General features: G+C 41.1%; 1 protein-coding gene across 2 annotated transcripts in view; it reads left to right on the plus strand.

Annotated features, from left to right (window-relative positions):
• The first annotated feature begins 690 nt into the window (after positions 1 to 690).
• The window catches only part of ncam2a (neural cell adhesion molecule 2a), a 442,781-nt gene continuing 424,637 nt past the window's right edge, over positions 691 to 18,834 (plus strand). For both annotated transcript variants that reach the window (XM_080297694.1, XM_080297695.1), the window contains exon 1: positions 691 to 900. In XM_080297694.1, the coding sequence (XP_080153820.1) occupies positions 849 to 900 (52 nt within the window). In that variant the 5' untranslated portion in view covers positions 691 to 848. The remainder of the gene's footprint in view (positions 901 to 18,834) is intronic.

Here is an 18,834-nt window from a genome sequence, read left to right on the forward strand (position 1 = left end):
TTTGTTTATAAAGTACTAAAACAGCAAGTGCTGACCAAACTGCTCAACATTAAGGACAGAATAAGAATACAAAAATTAAATAAGTATAAACATAAAATACAAAAATAAACAAATAATTATAAGAAGAAGAGGAAAAATACTAACAATATATACATTTAATAATTATTATTAAGTAGTAGTAGTACTACTGCTAATAATAATAATAATAATAAATAAATAATTATATATGTAAAAACACAGAAAATCTACGTTAAAAGTGGATAAAAGTACACCTGTCTATTGCGGGGCTAATTAAGAATAAATGATAAGATTTAGGACATTAATATGAAATGGCCTTGCAGAGAAAGCTCTGAGTTTTGCGCATAAATCCTCTTCATTTGCCCGCTCTCTGACAAAAGATTATAAAGGGTGGATTGTAGGTGAGGTGAGGTCAGCTATTAGACAAGGGGGTCCTCAGAATTACTAGATAAACTTGTGCTTGATTAAAGATGTCTTATTATTAACTGTTTTTTTTAAGAAGCCAATAAAGTCAGGCAAAAACACAACACATGTCTGAAGCCATCGTAGCTTTGCTTCTCCACCAGCAGTGAGGTTGGAGAGAATAATGCTGGAGTGTGAAGGTAGTGGTGGTGGTGGGGGGGACTCAGCGCAGAGCAACACGGTGAACGAGCAGGGAGGCGGGAGCGCGCGCATAGGAAGGAAGGGAAGGAAAGGAGCTGAGGCAAATCAGTCGCCAAGCGGAGCCCAAGACAGCGGATGAACGGAGCCGAACGTGTGTGCTTGTCGCCCTTGTCGTTTTTTTACAGCAGCTCAAAGCGGCGTCCGGCAGCCCCGAAACCCGCCCGAAAATGATCTTCAAACTCGTCCATCTCCTCGGGGTGCTCGTCTGCGGCGGCCAAGGTAAAGGGATGCGCGCGGGAGTGTGTGGCAATCCTCGAGCTTTAGTGACTTTGTGGACAAGTTGAGTGTTATTTTGCCATCTCGGTCTGCAGCAGCCAGAGAGAGGGCTGCGAGCTGAAGGGGAGAGAGGGAGTGTGAATGTAAGTGTGTGTATGTGTGTTTGTGTGTGAGAGAGAGGGGTGGATTGTTTAAGTGGACGTTGTTTTGTAGTTGAAGCACGTCTTGCAGGGGGGCCAGGATGCTTTCCTGCTGAAAAGAGGGATCCTGACGGGGTCCTGTGGGGTTTTTAGGGTGTTGCAGTGCACTCCATACTTCCCCAGGATATCATCTCTTACTCCAATTAGTTTAAAAAAACAACAAAAAAACCCAAACATGTTTCACATCGCTGCTGTATTTTCTTATTTGCAAACAGCTCTCCTTTCTTTCCGCTTTAATCACTGATTCCTCCTAACTTAAACCGGCAGCGCACGTGAAGACGTCAATATCCACTCATATCTGTCAAAGACCACCGCCTTTTTTCGCGCGCGCGTGTGTGTTTATTAGTGTGTGTGTTTTCACTCGTCGCTGTCCACTCTGTCTTGTGAGGAGCACTGTAGAGAAAACACTGTCATGGACTGAGGTTTTTGTCAACACCTTCATCAGCGTCTGCACCTCGCGCGCAGGCAGTGCGAGATAATGTGAGATTAATGACGCGGTGATGCTTCCCAAAGTTTCTTCTTTTGTGTGTGTGTGGATAAAAAAAATTCTTATTAGTCTTATTTGAGACAGCAGAGTTACACTTACTCCGTTAATTGGGTTCCGCGTGCGTCGCGCACCTGATTCGAAGGAGAGGGGAGGGGGTAAGGGGGTGACGGTTTGATCCGAGTGAGCGCGCTCCAGCGAGCCTGTGGGCAACATAAAGATGTAACCTGAGTGGCTGCTGCGTGCACGCGGATGCATTTCTTTGCCTTAAAAAATATTATCGTTCTTGTGTTTCTTAATCGTGTCGCTCGCTGAGAGTCTCCGAAGCTTTACAATCACTGGAAAATACTGAAAATCCACCGTCTGGATAAGTACACGTAAAAATAAAAAAGACAGGGCAGCACAAGGTGATCATTTTCCTTGGTGTGAATTGTGCACTTGTTCATATTAAACCAAAGAACTAAAATATAAGGGAAAATAAGAGTCGAGTGAGTTTTAGGAGGACATTCGTCTTTTTCTTTTTGAGTGTGGCCACTCTGGCTTCCTGACGCACAACGGCAGGTGGGGGTAGAGCGCTGCAAAGTGGTGCCAAGAGTGAAGCCATAAGCCACGAGTCGTTAAAGTATGTTGCATTCAGATACTGCTTTTGCAAGTTTTTGCTTTGAAGTCTTTCAGGAGGGGGAGTGGATCTCAAAGTGCGTGTGTGTGTGTGTGTGTGTGGGGGGGGGGGGGGGGGTGTCCTGGAGGAGGGTTTACAGGGTTCCAAAGCAAAATGGAAATGGTAGATCAAGTTGTTTGTGTGTGCCACAGTTTTAAAGAGGTAAAAGTGGATTTAAAGGAAGTGCTGTATGGTTTTAAAGTATAAGGGAGTAGATGCTTTCTCTGGGTTCAAACCCAGTTACTGTGCACTTGATTTGGTTGACAACAGCAAAGGACTGGGAAGCATACCTGACCGAGACACACTGGGCCACAGACACCCACAGTTTATTATCCCTGACACTTCCAAAAGGACTGTGCAGTTTATCGGCAGCTCATATTTCTACCGGCTTAATCAATAGTCTGTTAGAAAGTGCTGGGTTATGATAGAGAGGAAAATGAAGAGGGCGCGTTCAGAGAGCGGCGTTGCTTCAGAGCGTTCGTATATTATTACATTTAATCCCAGCTGAGGTCAAACAAAGACACATATAGGCAACTACTGTTCATAGAGCCCTAACTGGGATATTCATCGCACTCTTTATTTTTCCCTTTTGTTGCAGGAGTATTACATCACCACCCTCCCCACCCCACCCCCAAACCAATTTCCATTCTTATCAAGCTTTTTGTGTGAGTGTGTGTGTGTGTGTGTGTGTGTGTGTGTATGTGAGTGTGATAGCAAAGTCCACACAAATTGACCTGTTAGACAATGCTCACAATCTGCTCTTAGGCAAATTATAAGACTGCTTCTGAGTCAAGGGGTAGAAGTATGAGTAGGATGCTCGATTCTCTGTGTCTGTTATCAGTGTGGGGCCTTTGAACAGACACTAATCCATCAGTGAAGGGAGTAAAGCCAGAAAGAGGTTTTACTCCCCCCCCCCCCCACCACCACCACACACACACACACACACACACACACCACCACCACTTCCCATCGACAGCTTTGGTTTCTTCCAGGAGTCAGCTCGATGCCCTGTACTCCTACTACACTAACTCTGCAGATGCCTTCTCTGGGCTCCTGAAGGAAAACATTTGCTTTGAAGTCCCAGCTCGCCTCCTGCCCTGCACTCGCATCCTCGAAGGTGTATGTATTTGGCTTTTTACAGACGCTTAGTACAATGAATTATATGCTCGTTCGGGCTCGCCCGGGACTCACCGATGTGATGTTAAGTGGCGTAATTAAGATATTTCGCAGTGTCTCTTGGGGAGGGAAATGTCAGTGGCTCAGGGTTTGGAAGATTTATGCCCCTGCACTTAAGTGTCTCTCACTGCACACACACTGAGCCTGGGCTTAAGCATGTTGGAGGCTTGCTTACATCCTGCTTCGGTTTGTGCACTTGCTCACAAGCATGCGAGGGTCACACACTTGGCCTCACGTTTGTGTTGCGCTCATCCTCAAGCCATGAATGAATTGTCTTTACAGCAGCTGTTAATGTCAGAAATTTTTTTTCTTTCCCCCCCAAAAGTTTCTCACCATGCCGCACATCGCTCTTAACAAAATGCAAGACCAGTCATAAACTCCTCTTAAAGGCATGCAAAGCTATTCACAAATGAAATAGCCTGTGTCTCTCTTTGACTAATAAACTGGGGGGGGGGGGGGGGGGGGGGGGGGGTGCTGGCATACATATAAAGAGAGCCAGTGTATATATGAAAATGGAATCGCCCCCTCGAGGCAGCTGCATACGAGAAATCAATTTAAGGAACGGCTAGAGTCAGCAGGGCTCTGGATTGTACAAAGGGCAATCTCGGTGTTATGGATATGCTATTTATTTGCCTGCAAGTTTTTTTTTTTGTTTTGTTTTTTTTATTCGTTGTGCCCTTTAGCACTCAATCTGTGCGAGCCCCAGCATCGAATTTGTACGTGGCGTGTAAGACAGGAGGAGAGTGTTATAACACCTGGATACGTGAAAAACAAAGAACTGCCAAGCATCTGTGCTGCAGGGGTTTTGTCAGCTTGCTGGGAATGAAATGACAGAAATAAAGGAAAGGAAATGATCAGACACTTTTAGATATGACGCTGCCACACATATATATATATATTTACTTCCTACATGTGCAACTTACTTTTTTCTTTTTCCAAACTGAAAGACTGAAGAACTATTAAATTATTAAAGCGTAGGCTGTGTTACCTTGCCTGCGATGAACAGCTCCAGGATACAAATGTATGTGCATTGTAAATAACCCCACTATCTATACAAAAACCACAGTGCCACAGAACAAAATGCTTTATGGATCAGGGCGTCCATGGACCAGGCTGCCTGCTCCAAGTGAAAGTTTTTTCTTTTTTCTTGCAAGAATGTCAGTGAAATGGCTGCAAAACAAGCTAAAATGAAAAGAAAGCTATTACAAAGAGGCTATAACTGATGGGCAAAGATCCTCAAAACGACAAAGCAATGGCAAATGATCACAAAGAGAATTTAGAAAGACCACTGAGCACCACAATCAGACAGAAAGTGAGCACAAAGAGAATCAAATTGCCTTTAAATACCTTTTTTGCTTTCAGTTTGGAACCAGTTCTGTCTGTGCCTTTTGAGAAGGAGGTTAGAGAATATGTAGTGAAATTAGTGGGGTGGGGGCATCACAGCCGAGAGTTCTGTGTGGGTGCGCCCTTCCCATAGCTACAATATAAATGATTGCAGCTACTTTTTTGGGGACGAGCTCCTATCTTTCAGTGTAAATGTGCAGGATTGGTTCTTGATTAGGTGCTACTAGTGTAAGTGAAGTTTGGGTATTGTGTCGATCTAATACCGATACCAGCGTTAACATCGATACTATCGATATTTGGATTGATCCACCAAACTCTAATTTCTACTACAAGAGTCAAAAGTACCTAAAAAAGAGATCACCCCCCCCCCCCCCCCCCAAAAAAAAAAAAACCCAACAACAACAAAAAATCAAAAGAGAAAAACATTAACAATAACAATCGGCTCATCTGTGGTTGGAAGTGTAAAGTTTCAGAATCCTTCTATGAGTGTAAAATCCTTGTTGGGAAGGTTAATGATCATCTGCAGACTCGTGAATGGAATTAACTCTCTTGCTTTTAGGTAGTTTGGAGTGTTGTTTGTTTGCAAGCCATATTCAGCCTGCAACTCCGTAAACACGATTAGCATTTGGGGTTAAGATAGCTGTACGCTCATGCTTATAAGGAGGCTGATTGTCTTGTAGTGACACATTTTGGGCTTTTAAGTAACTTAAGTTATATCAGAGGTGCGGAGGGGATAAATGGCATTCCAGCAATGCGCTCCACTATGTGAACATTTGGCATATTTTGAAAAACCTCAAGTCATTTGAAATCCATGAAGCAAAAACAGCAGCATGTTCAATAATGCCCTCTGCCAACCTCAGTCTCTTTTCAGTCAAATTACCCATTATTATCATGGAAGTGACTAATGTTCTCCTCGGGGAGTCTCTCCCAAGCAGAAGCCAAGAAAATGCACTAAGCAGTCGGGGTCTTCTTGCAGGAGGAGCTTGGCATTGCTCATTAAATCCTATATTCTGAATCCCAGAAAGGGAAAATTAGGCAGGATGGAGTGAGCAACAGGAAGATTTATATGAGGGGTGGGGTGGGTGTAGGAAGGCAGGAAGAGATTATGTTTAAAAATTCATTCAATTCAAGTGAATCTGATTGCATGTAGTTAAATTGCATTGCCAGAGATTGAATCAAACTCTATGGAGTCTCACTGTGCCAAAATTAATAAAATGTAATTGAATCCTGTCGAGATGGAATCAAATTAGGCCAGACTGATGTGATTGGCGGAGGCAGCTGCTGCATGTTTCCGCGCACTCCTGTGGGTTTGTCTACTGCTTTACATCAGTTTGGTGCTCGCCAAGCAGGAGACCCTTTGGCTCCTGCTTATGTGTGTCCTGCCAGTCTAAATGTCAGTCTAACTAGCAGGCTAATAGGCAGAGCCAGGATGCCAGGGTGACAACAGAATCAGTGGGCACACTGGCTGACTGAAGCTGACTGTCAGATGGATGGAGGAAAGTGGTAACAGTGGTCTTCCTCTGCCTCTACTGATGCTCACTCTATTTCTGTAGATCAGGCGTTCACACACTCTTACTTCACAGGCCACTTCTCCAAAGCAGATTCCCTCACGGGATGCAACCCACTCGGTCTCGGCCTGACTTTTGGGGATGGGTGCCGGAAGGCACGATTAAATGAAGAAGAGAGGAATCAGGCAAATGGCAGCAGTGTTTCAGAACTGCTCTGGTTTGTGCTGTATGTTTTGAGTGACCCACTTAAACCGCATTAATATCTGCACTAACGCCTTGGGTTTTGCTTCACAGTGGGCTGACGTGAATCACATGAGACTTTTTTTTTTTAAATTTAAATGACATAATGCAGCATTAAATTGGAGAAGAGATCCTGCTCATCGCATTCTTTGACTTGGCTGCTCTGTTTTTAGGACAGACTGTTGAAAAACTGACTATTTTTGGTGATGTCACCCATATTACTCAGATGATGCCACCACTTTGTGTTATCTATCCATTTGTAGTGAGCTGTAAAAGCCATGTTTTCACATTTTTGTTTTATTTTGAAAATTAACATTGTTACAGCTGTTCATGGAAAGCTGGTGAAGGAACGCAAAGGTGTTATCTGATGTCATAAATTTACTGTTTTGAACTATTTGAACTGTAGGTGTGTATGTACACTGATTTAATGTTGATTAGCACTGATAACATTAATGTGCATCTGTTAAATCTGTCAAAAAACAAACAGAAAACCACGAAAGATGCCAAACTGGAGCCATTAAAAACAGAATCCTGTTATCATGTAATGCTGTGTGGAAGGCAGGTTTTTGATTCATGCACAGGACATGGAGAACAGGACTTTAATGCCCCTTTTCCATTAGTGCCAACTCGGATCAACTCAACATGGTTTGCGACCATTTTCAGGTTTTTCCATTAGGTCATAGTACCTGGTACCAGGTAACTTTTTAGTGCCTGCTTGGCCGGGGTTCCAAGCGATCGGAGCAGGTACTAAAATGCGACATTGTCAGACTGCATGCCACCGATTGGCTGGTCAGTAGCATCACTTCATGTGAGCGTCTCATTCGCAAAAATCAAAACCACCATTTTTGATATGTGGCAATGGGGGAAATAGCTGCAAAAATAATGCCATGTTCCCCCAAGTGTGACGAAAAGCTGTAGATCAAGCAGCAGGTATATTCTTGTCTCAATGTCTACTTTTGTTGTAGGGTTCGGAATGCATATTGATTACGTTGCAAGATGCTCGGATGCATTGCTGTGGCAAGGACCACGCACATTTAGAGGTACTAAATTGTAATGGAAAACCAGTTGTGGCGAGCAAGTCAATCTGAGCAGGTACTAATGGAACAAAATGCAAAACCCAGGCAAGACAGGAGCCAGGAACTTACAAACCAGGAAATTATGGGAAAAAATAAACAATGCACAGGGCACACAGCATGAGGGACAACACAACAAATGGCAAGGGGAGAGTCAGACAATATTTATCTACAAGGTTACAAGGTTATGAGGCTAGTGGGACTATCAAAATAAAACAGGAAATAACACCAAGCATCCAAACTTGACACAGACAAACATTTAAGCAAGATGACTCAATATAACAAACTATTGCCGGGAATAGAAGCAAGATAACTCTAACTAATAAGGTCTGAGGATATAAATACAATTAAACCAACCAGGAGTAAAAGCTAGTAAGAGAATACAAAAGTCAAAATACTACAATGGAAGAATACAATATACAAAACTCTGGCCTTCTTGGCACGTCATGTATTGACGTGAAAAGGTTTTAATCCGATGGATTTAAAAGTTAGTAGAGCTCTTGGAAATTGCCTTAAGCTTTTACAAGCTTTTTAATTTGAGAAAAGAAAAATGTATCGATTCCAATGTTAAAACAACAGATGACCCGCCAATAAAATGGGCAAGACTTTAGCTAAAAAAACTACTGCCCAACTATTATATGTTTTTTAAAATGATACTAACAATGATATTTGAAATGTAAAATTAGACCATGTTTCCTGTCTCTTGTCCACTTGTTTAATTTACATTCATCAGGTTTTATAAATGCTGATACTGAGACCTCAACAAACAGCTAATATTGGCAGAAATACTGGATCTGCTGATAGAGTTGCTAATTGCAAATTTTATTACACAGACACGTTGCAACACATGAATTGCACTTTAGTGTTTATATGCAACAAAGAAGGCTTATCCCTATGTCCAAATGTTTTCCTTTTCTTCTCTATGTAACAGACAAAAAATAAGTGTTTTTTAAATTGTTAAGTATAAGAGTAGTTCAGAAATGTATATGTATTATTCACGCTTCAATAACCACCATTACCTTGCCACATGAAACAGAAACATAACCCCACAAAAACCTTTACAAAAGCTTCTCTTTCTGCTCCTGTGCTTGCCTTTGTATTACGCTGCACCTGGTATAGCAAGTCACTTAAAACTGATGATTTTCTTTTAAACAAATTGTTCAGTTTTTTTGAAACTGTCAGTCACGTACACCTGTCAAGCCCTGACTAACACATATTTGAAGTGATAATGATGGCGCATATGTTTTTTTTCTTCTATTTTTCTCCGTAGCGCTGCCAATTATTTTTCCAAAGCATTCAGCATCAGGAAGTTTTAATTTTTCCTCTCTTTATCCCATTAATGAAATTTGCACCACATTTAAACATCTAAAATACACCTAAGAGTGTGCCTTTTGCTAATATGTTGAGTGCATTTTTTTCTGTGATTTTACAGTAAATAGCCTGAGCTCTGTAAAAACTAGGATATGGCCCAAAAGTGAAGAAGAGACAGAACTTCACAGAAATTGGACAGATGCATTGAAATGGATGGTAAATTGGTACAGACGCTGGTTGGAGGCTTCTCAGCAGATGCGCGCACAGTTATGCTAACCCTCTTTATGAGTCATTGGTAAAAAGGATTTTTTTTATTTTGTAAGAGACTGTAGCAGGTGACAGAGTGGAGGTGTACAAACACAATGACAGAAGAAATTTGGATTCAGAAGGCAGTGGGATGGACACAGATGGATGACAGCTTAGAAGACAGCTGAATGTGCGAACGCTGAGAGATAGGTAGAACCATAATGAAGAAGAGCCATCTATTGACAGCCAAAGAACAGTATTACTCAACCTGCTTCTGATGAATGTTGGCCCCGTGTTGACTGAGCTGTGTGGGCCTATGGAGACTGGTGGATGTCAATATAGTCCATCATGGTGATTGAGGAAAGGATTAATGTTAATTGTAGCTGTGCTGGCTAGCAGACACTAATGAGAGAGTGGTGTGGGGTTTTTTGGATACACCTGTCAATGGGACGAGACAAGCTAGGGAGTGGCTCCAATCACTTTAAGCACGCTTAAAGGTGTGTGTGTGTTGTGAATTTGTGTGAAATATGTGAAAAATATTTGGATTCTAAAACTTAGTTTTGGCAGGTTTGTACCTGAATGCTTATGTAGTACAAATTCCAACCCTTCCGAATGATCCAGGGGTCGATACTGTCAGCCGATATTAGCTATTTGCTGCTGATAAGTGAAAAAGAAAAGAGTGAACACGAGTTGCTATATATTATTATTATTAGTTTTGATGTTGCATAGTTTGGCCACCAGAGGGCACTCTACAATATCCCAGTTTACAACACTGCTGATCCAAGCACAGCTGGGCAGAGTGTGAATAAGTAAATAAATCTATACAAATTACAAATGTTATGGAAATCAGTTTGTTTCATCTCTCAGAAAGAAAATAAGTATTGGCCGATGAGTCGGCATATTAGATATTTAAATCACCGAATATCAGTGTAGGTATCAGTCTTTAAAATTCTATATCAGTTAAGCTCTAGTACAGATTGAAATATATCTTCATCTCTGAGAATAAATACTGGCAATAAATTTTTGTTGAGCTTTGTAAGGATGATGGAGTGGTGAAGTGTTTAGGAGTGTCAAGTCTCTGCAACAACGTTCAGATCTTCCTGGTGCAGGATAGTGTGGAGTTTATAAGGACGTTAGGACTTTACAGAGGAGCTGTTCATATTTGATCCAATAATAGTAATGGTTTGTGTCAATTTCAAAGAGGTTAAAGCTGCAGCAACTTTGTAGTATAAAGAGCAACTTTATTGACCAATGCCTTTCGGTCAATGGCCAAGTCCAGTCCAGGAATTCCCTCAAATATGGTGTTCATACCAAAATTTGAACTACAGATCAAATTAGAATGTGTACATACTAGAGATGGACCAATCCGATATTACGTATCGGTATCGGTCCGATGCTGACGTAAATTACTGGATCGGATATCGGAAAGAAATAAAAAATGTAATCCGATCCATTAAATATCAAAAAAGCACCTCACAAAACTTGCGACACGACGTAACTCGGCTCATAACCGTAGCACGTCGCAGCAGTATGCGTCACGTGATAGAGCGGCTGTGTGTGTTTGTAGCCTCGCTACCAATCCGGCATTTCATCTCCGAGGAAGTTATCCCAGAGAGAAGTAAAGCAAATGTGTAAGTTCATTTCTGAATGTTTGTAAAGTATTCCCGCGTTAAGCTTAACAACCGATATATGGAGCGACTGCTTCTTTCTCCCTCTCTCTGCTGCTGCTACTTCAATCGTGAAACTGATCAATGATCAGCTAATCGGCTTTTTTTTCGCGAGTCCGTCTCTCTTGTTTGTTTATTGCCCCCTTTGCACCAGAAAGAGGAAACCAGCAGCTGAACAACAGCAGCACGTTTAAGCTTGATAAACTGTTGTTAGAATTTATTTAATAGCCTCAAATCAAAAGTTCATTTGAAATTTGATTCATATCTATGTAATAGACTCCAATTTATTCATGTAAACGGAGAGTCCTCTTGACACACTAAGGTTAATTATGGAGTTCCACAGGGTTCCATGCTAGGACCAATTGTGTTTACATTATACATGCCTTCCTTAGACAGTATCATTAGAAAGCATAGCATACACTTTCACTGCTCTGCAGATGACACAAAAAGAGAAAAGAAAAGAAAGAAAAGAGAAAAAAAAAAAAGAAAAGAAAAGAAAAGAAAAAAAAAAAAAGAATTTACTTAATATTAGTTTCTACTCCAGGATCTTTTTCTACGTAGCTGGCGGCTGGTAACTGTGCAGGGGCGGATCTAGCAAAGTTTAGCCAGGGGGGCCGATAGGGCATTAACAGGGAAAAGGGGGCACAAAGACATACTTTTCTTTCTTATTCTCATTCTCATTTTAATAAATAATTATCCCAATCTTACACCCAAAGTTTTAATCTGATGTAAAATGTATTGAAGTCCATTACTGTATATAGTAACTAATAAGTCTAGTTTACCCTAGTTAGCTACAGTACTTTTTCCTTTGGGAAGGTACCATCTGTGCAGTCTGCAGTTCTGTTGAAGAACGATGTTGAATCTATTTAATTGTTCTTGAAAAATAATTTATTTCTGGGCATTTTTTTTCACACTGCATCAAATTAAAGTTGATTACGTCAATTAAGCATCATGAGGTGGAGGGTGGGTGGTTCCCTATTTTTTTTTTTTTTTTTTTGCTGGGAGTTTTAGAATCCTATTAGTTAGGTTGCTTATCTTTAAAATACCAGAATAGGGAGGATGGTGTAGGTTTAAGTTTGTTAGATTGATCAGTGTTGCTGAACTATGAAATCTTTTGGGTGCAGTGTATTTTTTGCATACAGGTATAACAGAATAGCTTTAGTGTTTGTTTGTTTTTTACTTGAGTATGAACTTATACAAAAAGCAGCAAGATATTAAAAACAAACAGTTTTATTGATTAAAAAACACACTGTATTGGATTCATATCGGTATCGGCCGATATCCAAATTTATGATATCAGTATTGGACATAAAAAAGTGGTATCGTGTACCTCTAGTACATACCCTGTCTGACACCAGTAAATGGTAAATGGTAAATGGCCTGTATTTGTATAGCGCTTTACTAGTCCCTAAGGACCCCAAAGCACTTTACACATTCAGTCATCCACTCATTCACAGACACATTCACACACTGGTGATGGCAAGCTACATTATAGCCACAGCCACCCTGGGGCGCACTGACAGAGGCGAGGTTGCCGGACACTGGCACCACCGAGCCCTCTGACCGCCACCAGTAGGCAACGGGTGAAGTGTCTTGCCCAAGGACACAACGACCGAGACTGTCGGAGCCGGGGCTCGAACCGGCAACCGGCAGTAATAAGACGATTAAGCCTTGAAAAATGCTTTCTCACACAATATCGTATTTTGTTTTGCCTAAGACATGAAAACACAACATCCAAAATCATTAAATATAGTTTAAGTGAAAATGACAAGAACATTCTGAAGCTTCTGGGATTTATTATATAACCATGTATAAATATTACAGCCATTAAATACTGTCCTCATTGCTATATCATTAAAAAAAAGTCCTCCTTTAACAACTTGACTTAGGTAATCAATTATTAATTATTAATTAATTCAACACTAATTAACACTAATAACACAAAACGTTCCTATTTCAAACTCTCAAAGCAGTGGTAGGAAGTCTGTGTGTAGGACTTGCAAAATGTCTTTCTCACACTCTTAGAAATTTCACCTCAGCTGCTTTTTATAATCTTATGACTCCCTCCAACCCCTCGTTTGATCTGTTTTAATCTCAGTTAGCTCTTAGTGTAACGTCAGTTGACTCAAAATAAATCTCTATTAGCTTAAAATGAATGGCTTCTAATTTGGTTATTTTTAGCTTATTTTGATAGTGGGTGGAATGATTGCAATGTACTTGTATTTATATAGTCTTACTGATCACTCAAAGCTTGATTATACATGTGTTCATACAGCACTTTATTCTACATGCTTCATCTACCTCACATCCATGACCGATTTAGAATCATGAGTTAAGTGAACATACTGCTGGACCTTGACCTTGAGGTGACAGTGCTAACCACTCCACCACCATGCCACTCTTTCAGTGTCTGTATCAGGACACTGTCTCTCTCTGACCTGTGTATGATCGTTAAGTGCATCACATACGATCAGTCCTGTGCTATTTTAGTATTGCACTTTTTGGAGATTCTCCCGTGATCCTTCAAAGACCAGCAGGTGCCTGTCTCTGTGGGAAAAGGTGACAGAGACATAGACAGTTCTTGAGACACTCCCCCTTGAACCCCCTTTCCGTCATTTGACCCACACTGGTAGATTTAATATCCATCAAAATTAACCCAGAACACCCTTATTGTACAGAAAAGCTCACAGTACATCCAACTATTCTCTTCCGCTTATGCAATTCAGGCACTTGGGATGGCTGAAGCCTATCCCAGCTATCATTGGTTATTGTTTTTGCTTATGAAAATTATTCTCCCAAGTATTTCCAATGAACGGAAAAAGAGCATTGTAACTCACACATCAAAAAACTACTTACATTTTATTGTTCTTGTTATTGTTTCTCCATAGCGGTAGGGTTGCATCTTATTATCACTGGTAACTTAGCCCTCGCAGGATTGAAGCCTTAATAAAATAGCAGGAATAAATACATTAAATCAGCTCTCATATAAGGCGAAGATGGAAAAAAATCAAACCAAAAAGCTATACTGAGTCATGTGAACCAGATGCTCGGTTGGCTGCGTCCTCTTTTTCTCTGCTTGCCTTGCCATCTGAGTTTTCCTGTGGGCTTACAGTATTAAATTATCTTCTGCTGTACTGTGTTGTATTGAATCTATCATATTTCCTTGTATCCATTCATCCATCCATCCATCCAGACAGTGGGCCCTTGGCTTGCCATGCTTGCTGGTTAATTAAGCCAAATTGTGATTGATGGACTCTCTAGTGAATAGCGTGTGGTCCCGGTGCTGACCCGCCCAAGGAGATCATCCCAGCTGCCAATCACATCTTACAATACCTAATGGTCTTTTAAGCAGTGAACTGGTGTAGCCCCCCTCCTCCCTCCTTTTCACTCCCCCTCCCCACTGGTACCTGCCTGCATTAGAAGACTTTAGGTTTGCCGGCGTCCTTGTGGAATTCGTTCTGCTAGGAAATGATGCAGGGACCATCCAGAAAAAGGGATCACTCCTCTCAGATTTCTTGCCCGGTGGCCAATATCCTTGTTTATGGGAGGCCGCTCTTGATGAGGAATAGATGAGAGGAGAGTGAGCGATAGATGAGAGGGAGATTGGGGAAAGAGGAGGAGGAGGGACACTTGAGATGTGGTCGCAGCGCAGCAGAATAGCTCACAGTGAGGCCAAGCAGCCTCTGCTCTCCTGATTGCCTCTCCATGCCAGACAATCTTCAAACAGAATCTCCTAATGCAATATGGGCCAGCTTATTTTTGTTTTTATCCTTTACTCGTTTGAGTCCTCTTTCTTTCACTTTCTCCCCCCTCTTTCATTTTTTCCTCTTTTCATGTGCTCGCTCTGTTTCGTGGTCCTCCCACACGAATCTCATCACCAGGGTCTGTAGGGGGAAGATATCCTGTTCTCCCCCTACGTGGGAAGCTTTTCAAGCAGCATCCATGCTTAATGTTATTTACCCGGAAAGCTAATGATGTTTGGGGTTTTTTTCCGTTTCTCAATATAGTTATTAACACCTATGGATTTTATGTTGCTTGAGTCTCTTCTGAACCACGGTGCTCATGAATTTGTTGTTTTGAGTGTGTTGTTATCTCTCAAAGTTATAATAATCATCCTGCAGGCGCTCATAAGGTGCACCAGACAAAGTGTAGGCGTGTTTTTAATTACTCTGTATATCTGCGCAGCATCCTTGCTGGTCTACTCTCACTGTGAGTACGATGGGAATGTTGTCTTCCCACCCACCATCCATAGAGTTCCCAAGGATATGAGCCTCCATGTGAATACACAAAGAATTTCTTAGTAATTAAAGAACCTGTGTTATCTTTGCTTGGATCAGAAGATACATTTAGTGACATGCTGTCTTTCCATGTGAAGTAAGATTCCTCACATTTCATAGTCCCGCTCATTCATGCACAGAAAGGCTGAATGTAGGGATTAGAGATGGACCGATCCGATATTACGTATCGGTCCGATACTGACCTAAATTACTGGATCGGATATCGGAGAAAAATAAAAAATGTAATCCGATCCATTAAATATCACGAAAGCACCTCACAAAACTTGCAACACGCCGTAACTCACCTCAGAACGTTAGCACGTCGGAGCAGTATGCATCACGTGATAGAGCGGCTGTGGCATGTGGGACCTGTCGGTGGTCTGGATAGCATTTGGAGCTTCGCTAGCAACCCGGCATTTCATCTCCGACAAAGTTATCCCGAGAGAAGTAAAGCAAGTGTGTAAGTCCATCTCTGAATGTTTGTAAAGCATTCCTGCGTTAAGCTTAACAAACGACTGCCTCTTCTTGCTGCTACTTCAATCATGAAACTGCTTAACGATCAGCTGATCGGCTTTTCTGTCGCGAGTCCGTGTCTCTAGTTTGCTTTTGGCCCACTTTGCACCAGAAAGAGGAAACCAGCGGCTGAAAAACAGCAGCACGTTTAAGCTCGATAAGCTGTTGTTAGAATTTATTTATTATTACTTTCTACTCGAGGATCTTTTTCTACGTAGCTGACGGCTGGTAACTGTGCAGGGGCGGATCTAGCAAAGTTTAGCCAGGGGGGCCGATAGGGCATGAACAGGGAAAAGGGGGCACAAAGACATACTTTTCTTTCTTATTCTCATTTAAAATGTCTAGCTTTTAATAAATAATTATCTGACAGCCAAAGTTTTAATTTGATGCAAAATGAATAGAAGTCCATTACTGTATATAGTAACTATTAAGTCTAATATATATATATACCCTAGTAAGCTATAGTACTTTTTCCTTTGGGAAGGTACCATCTGTGCAGTCTGCAATTTTGTTGAAGAAAGATGTTGAATCTATTTAATATTTCTTGAAAAATAATTGATTTCTGTGCATTTTTTTTTTCACACTGCATCAAATTAAGGTTGATTACGTCGATTAAGCATCATGAGGTGGAGCGTGAGGGGTGGTTCCCTATTTTTTATTTATTTATTTTTGTTGTTGCTGGGATTTGGAACCCTATTAGTTAGGTTGCTTAATATTTATGCTAAGTACTCTTTAAAATACCAGAATAGGGAGGATGGTGTAGGTTTAAGTTTATTAGATTGATCAGTATTGCTGAACTATGAAATAATTTTTTTTGCATACAGGTATAACAGAATAGCTTTAGTGTAGTTGTTGTTTTAAACTTGAGTATGAACTTATACAAAATGCAGCAAGATATTTAAAAAACAGTTTTGTTGATTAAAAAACACTATATCGGATTCATATCGGTATCGGCAGATATCCAAATTTATGATATCGGTATCGGACATAAAAAAGTGGTATCGTGCCATCTCTAGTAGGGATCTTTACCACTGCTTTCCTTCAGACCACATTCAAGTTGCTTATCCATACTTAATGGATGAACTGGATGAACACTGAAATATGGAGAAGCAGTTGAGGGAGTTTTTTGCAGGAAAGTTTGCCTGTGTCCTTTCATGTGACCATGTAGGCTTCAGGGTCTGAGTCTTAAGAGAGTCTTGTGATCTTGTTCACTCATTGTTTTGGATCAGTCCTGAATGTACCGAGCCTCCCACCAACCGAAACATGATCCCAGCATTCAGGGAAACATGGGATTGAAATTTTGTGACATGATGTACGGAATCCAAAACTAACAGCGAGCATTTTCTAACACTTTTAAACTTCAGCATATTCACCCTTGTGTTAAACTAATTCACAGCTGAAAAATCTGTTTTTAAGGTGCGTGTTCATCCAATTTTGGCACCCATTCCAAGAGGGTTGCTTCTAACCCTACTATCTTGTTGGCTTGAAATTCCTGTTATTGTGGTCATACTTCAACTTTGTAACAGACCCAGATTAGATTTCTCAGGTCATGCCATGTTGTAGGAACAGTGTGAATTCAAGGTAGCTAAAGCCTGTGTATTGCTCCGAGAACCAAGATTGCTTTTATTTCACGCTGCTTTTCATCCATCCTGTAAAGTCTGGAGTAGGTGACCAGAGAAATGATAGATCGTCTCGGCTCTTGAGGCAAAAAGCCGCAGCCGTGGACGTGAAGAAACATTGCAGTGCGCCTCCTCAGTCAATAAGCAACAAGAAGCTTTGCTGGAAGCTGCAAAGGGGAATGCAGCACTGGCTGTCGCAGCTATCTCCCCAAGGTGGCGGCCTGAGCCACAAATTAATAGAGCACTCCCACATGATCGGGGAGTTTCATTTGGAACCGTCACGCTACATAAAGCCCTACAGAAATGAGGAGTTCACAGAGGTCCCCCTCTACTTTCCCAAGAGTCCCCAAATAACCTGTGTGATTGTAACACTCTGCCCACTGCTTCCCCACCTTTGCACCTCCCTTCTTAATGTTCAAAGGCCTGCCCAAGCTCATCCAGCTTCAATTAGCACCATGCATTGTCTCCTTTTTTGCCCATTTCAAAGTGCACCATACATATCGTTTTGTGCCTTTGTGCATGCTTGATTGTGAATTACACAATAATCACTGGATGGTTCTTAAAGTGCTCATACAGTTTGCTATGTGACATTTTCAATCCATATGAATCTATAAATGATAACAATTAAAAATTCAGAATGTGGTGACATTGTTTCCTTTCATCTCAGATTCTTGATTTATTGGCTCGCATATTTCTTCTCACTTACTCGTTTGACAACAGCGTGAAATGGTTGGTGACAAACGTGGAAAGTGGTGCGCCCCTGAGGCCCGCTTTACTCTTATCATTATCTTTGCAATGCCCGAGATTAAACACAGCAACCAACTCCCTCACAACAGCATGCCTCTGAGCGAGGATTAACACGACGACTAATCACTCAACTCACTGGACACAAAACATACAGTACTGATTCATATTTTGTCACAAAGTCTAGTTAATTAAAACCTGGCGTGGAATATTTGCTTGTGGCGTAACACAGTGTACAAATACATACAGCGAGAGAATAATGAATCGTTCTTTGTCTCACTTTAACATTTTGCACAATAGCAGTTTTAGAAAATATTTAAGTCAAAGCATTTTTTTAATGCTTGCCATGTTGCAGGGTATTTAAAAGCCATTTACAAGGTCACTCATTTTGATCTAATCCACAGCTGGAAGATGAATGATGGCCGGCAATCGTCTTTCATGACTTTGAGTGCACACGTTTGAATTTATACATGCAGGCTCAAATATCTTCATAGTAATTGGTGCTTAAGGTTTTGCAGTATCTCTTAACTTGACAAGGCCAATGCCTAATGACTTCTTATTAATAATCACTATTGACTATAGCTGGTAGTTTCTCTTTCCAGCATAAAAAGGAATTTTTTGGCAGCACTCATTGGACTGATATGAGCAATGGGGAAATCAAAGGAACTCAGTGAAGATCTAAGAAGGAAAACTGTAGATTTACCCAAGTTTGGAACATCTCTAGGAGTGTTTCTAAATAACTGATCATCATCATCATCATCATCATCAGTTTAAACAATTGTATGGAAGTGCAAGTTATCTGGTTGTGTCATCGTTTTGCCAAGGTCTGGAAGAAGACACCAACTGTCACCTTCAGCTGAGAGGAACTTGGTTAGGA

The sequence above is a fragment of the Astatotilapia calliptera genome, chromosome 23 (genome assembly GCF_964374335.1).
Source record: "Astatotilapia calliptera chromosome 23, fAstCal68.1, whole genome shotgun sequence".
NCBI classification, from domain to species: Eukaryota; Metazoa; Chordata; class Actinopteri; order Cichliformes; family Cichlidae; genus Astatotilapia; species Astatotilapia calliptera.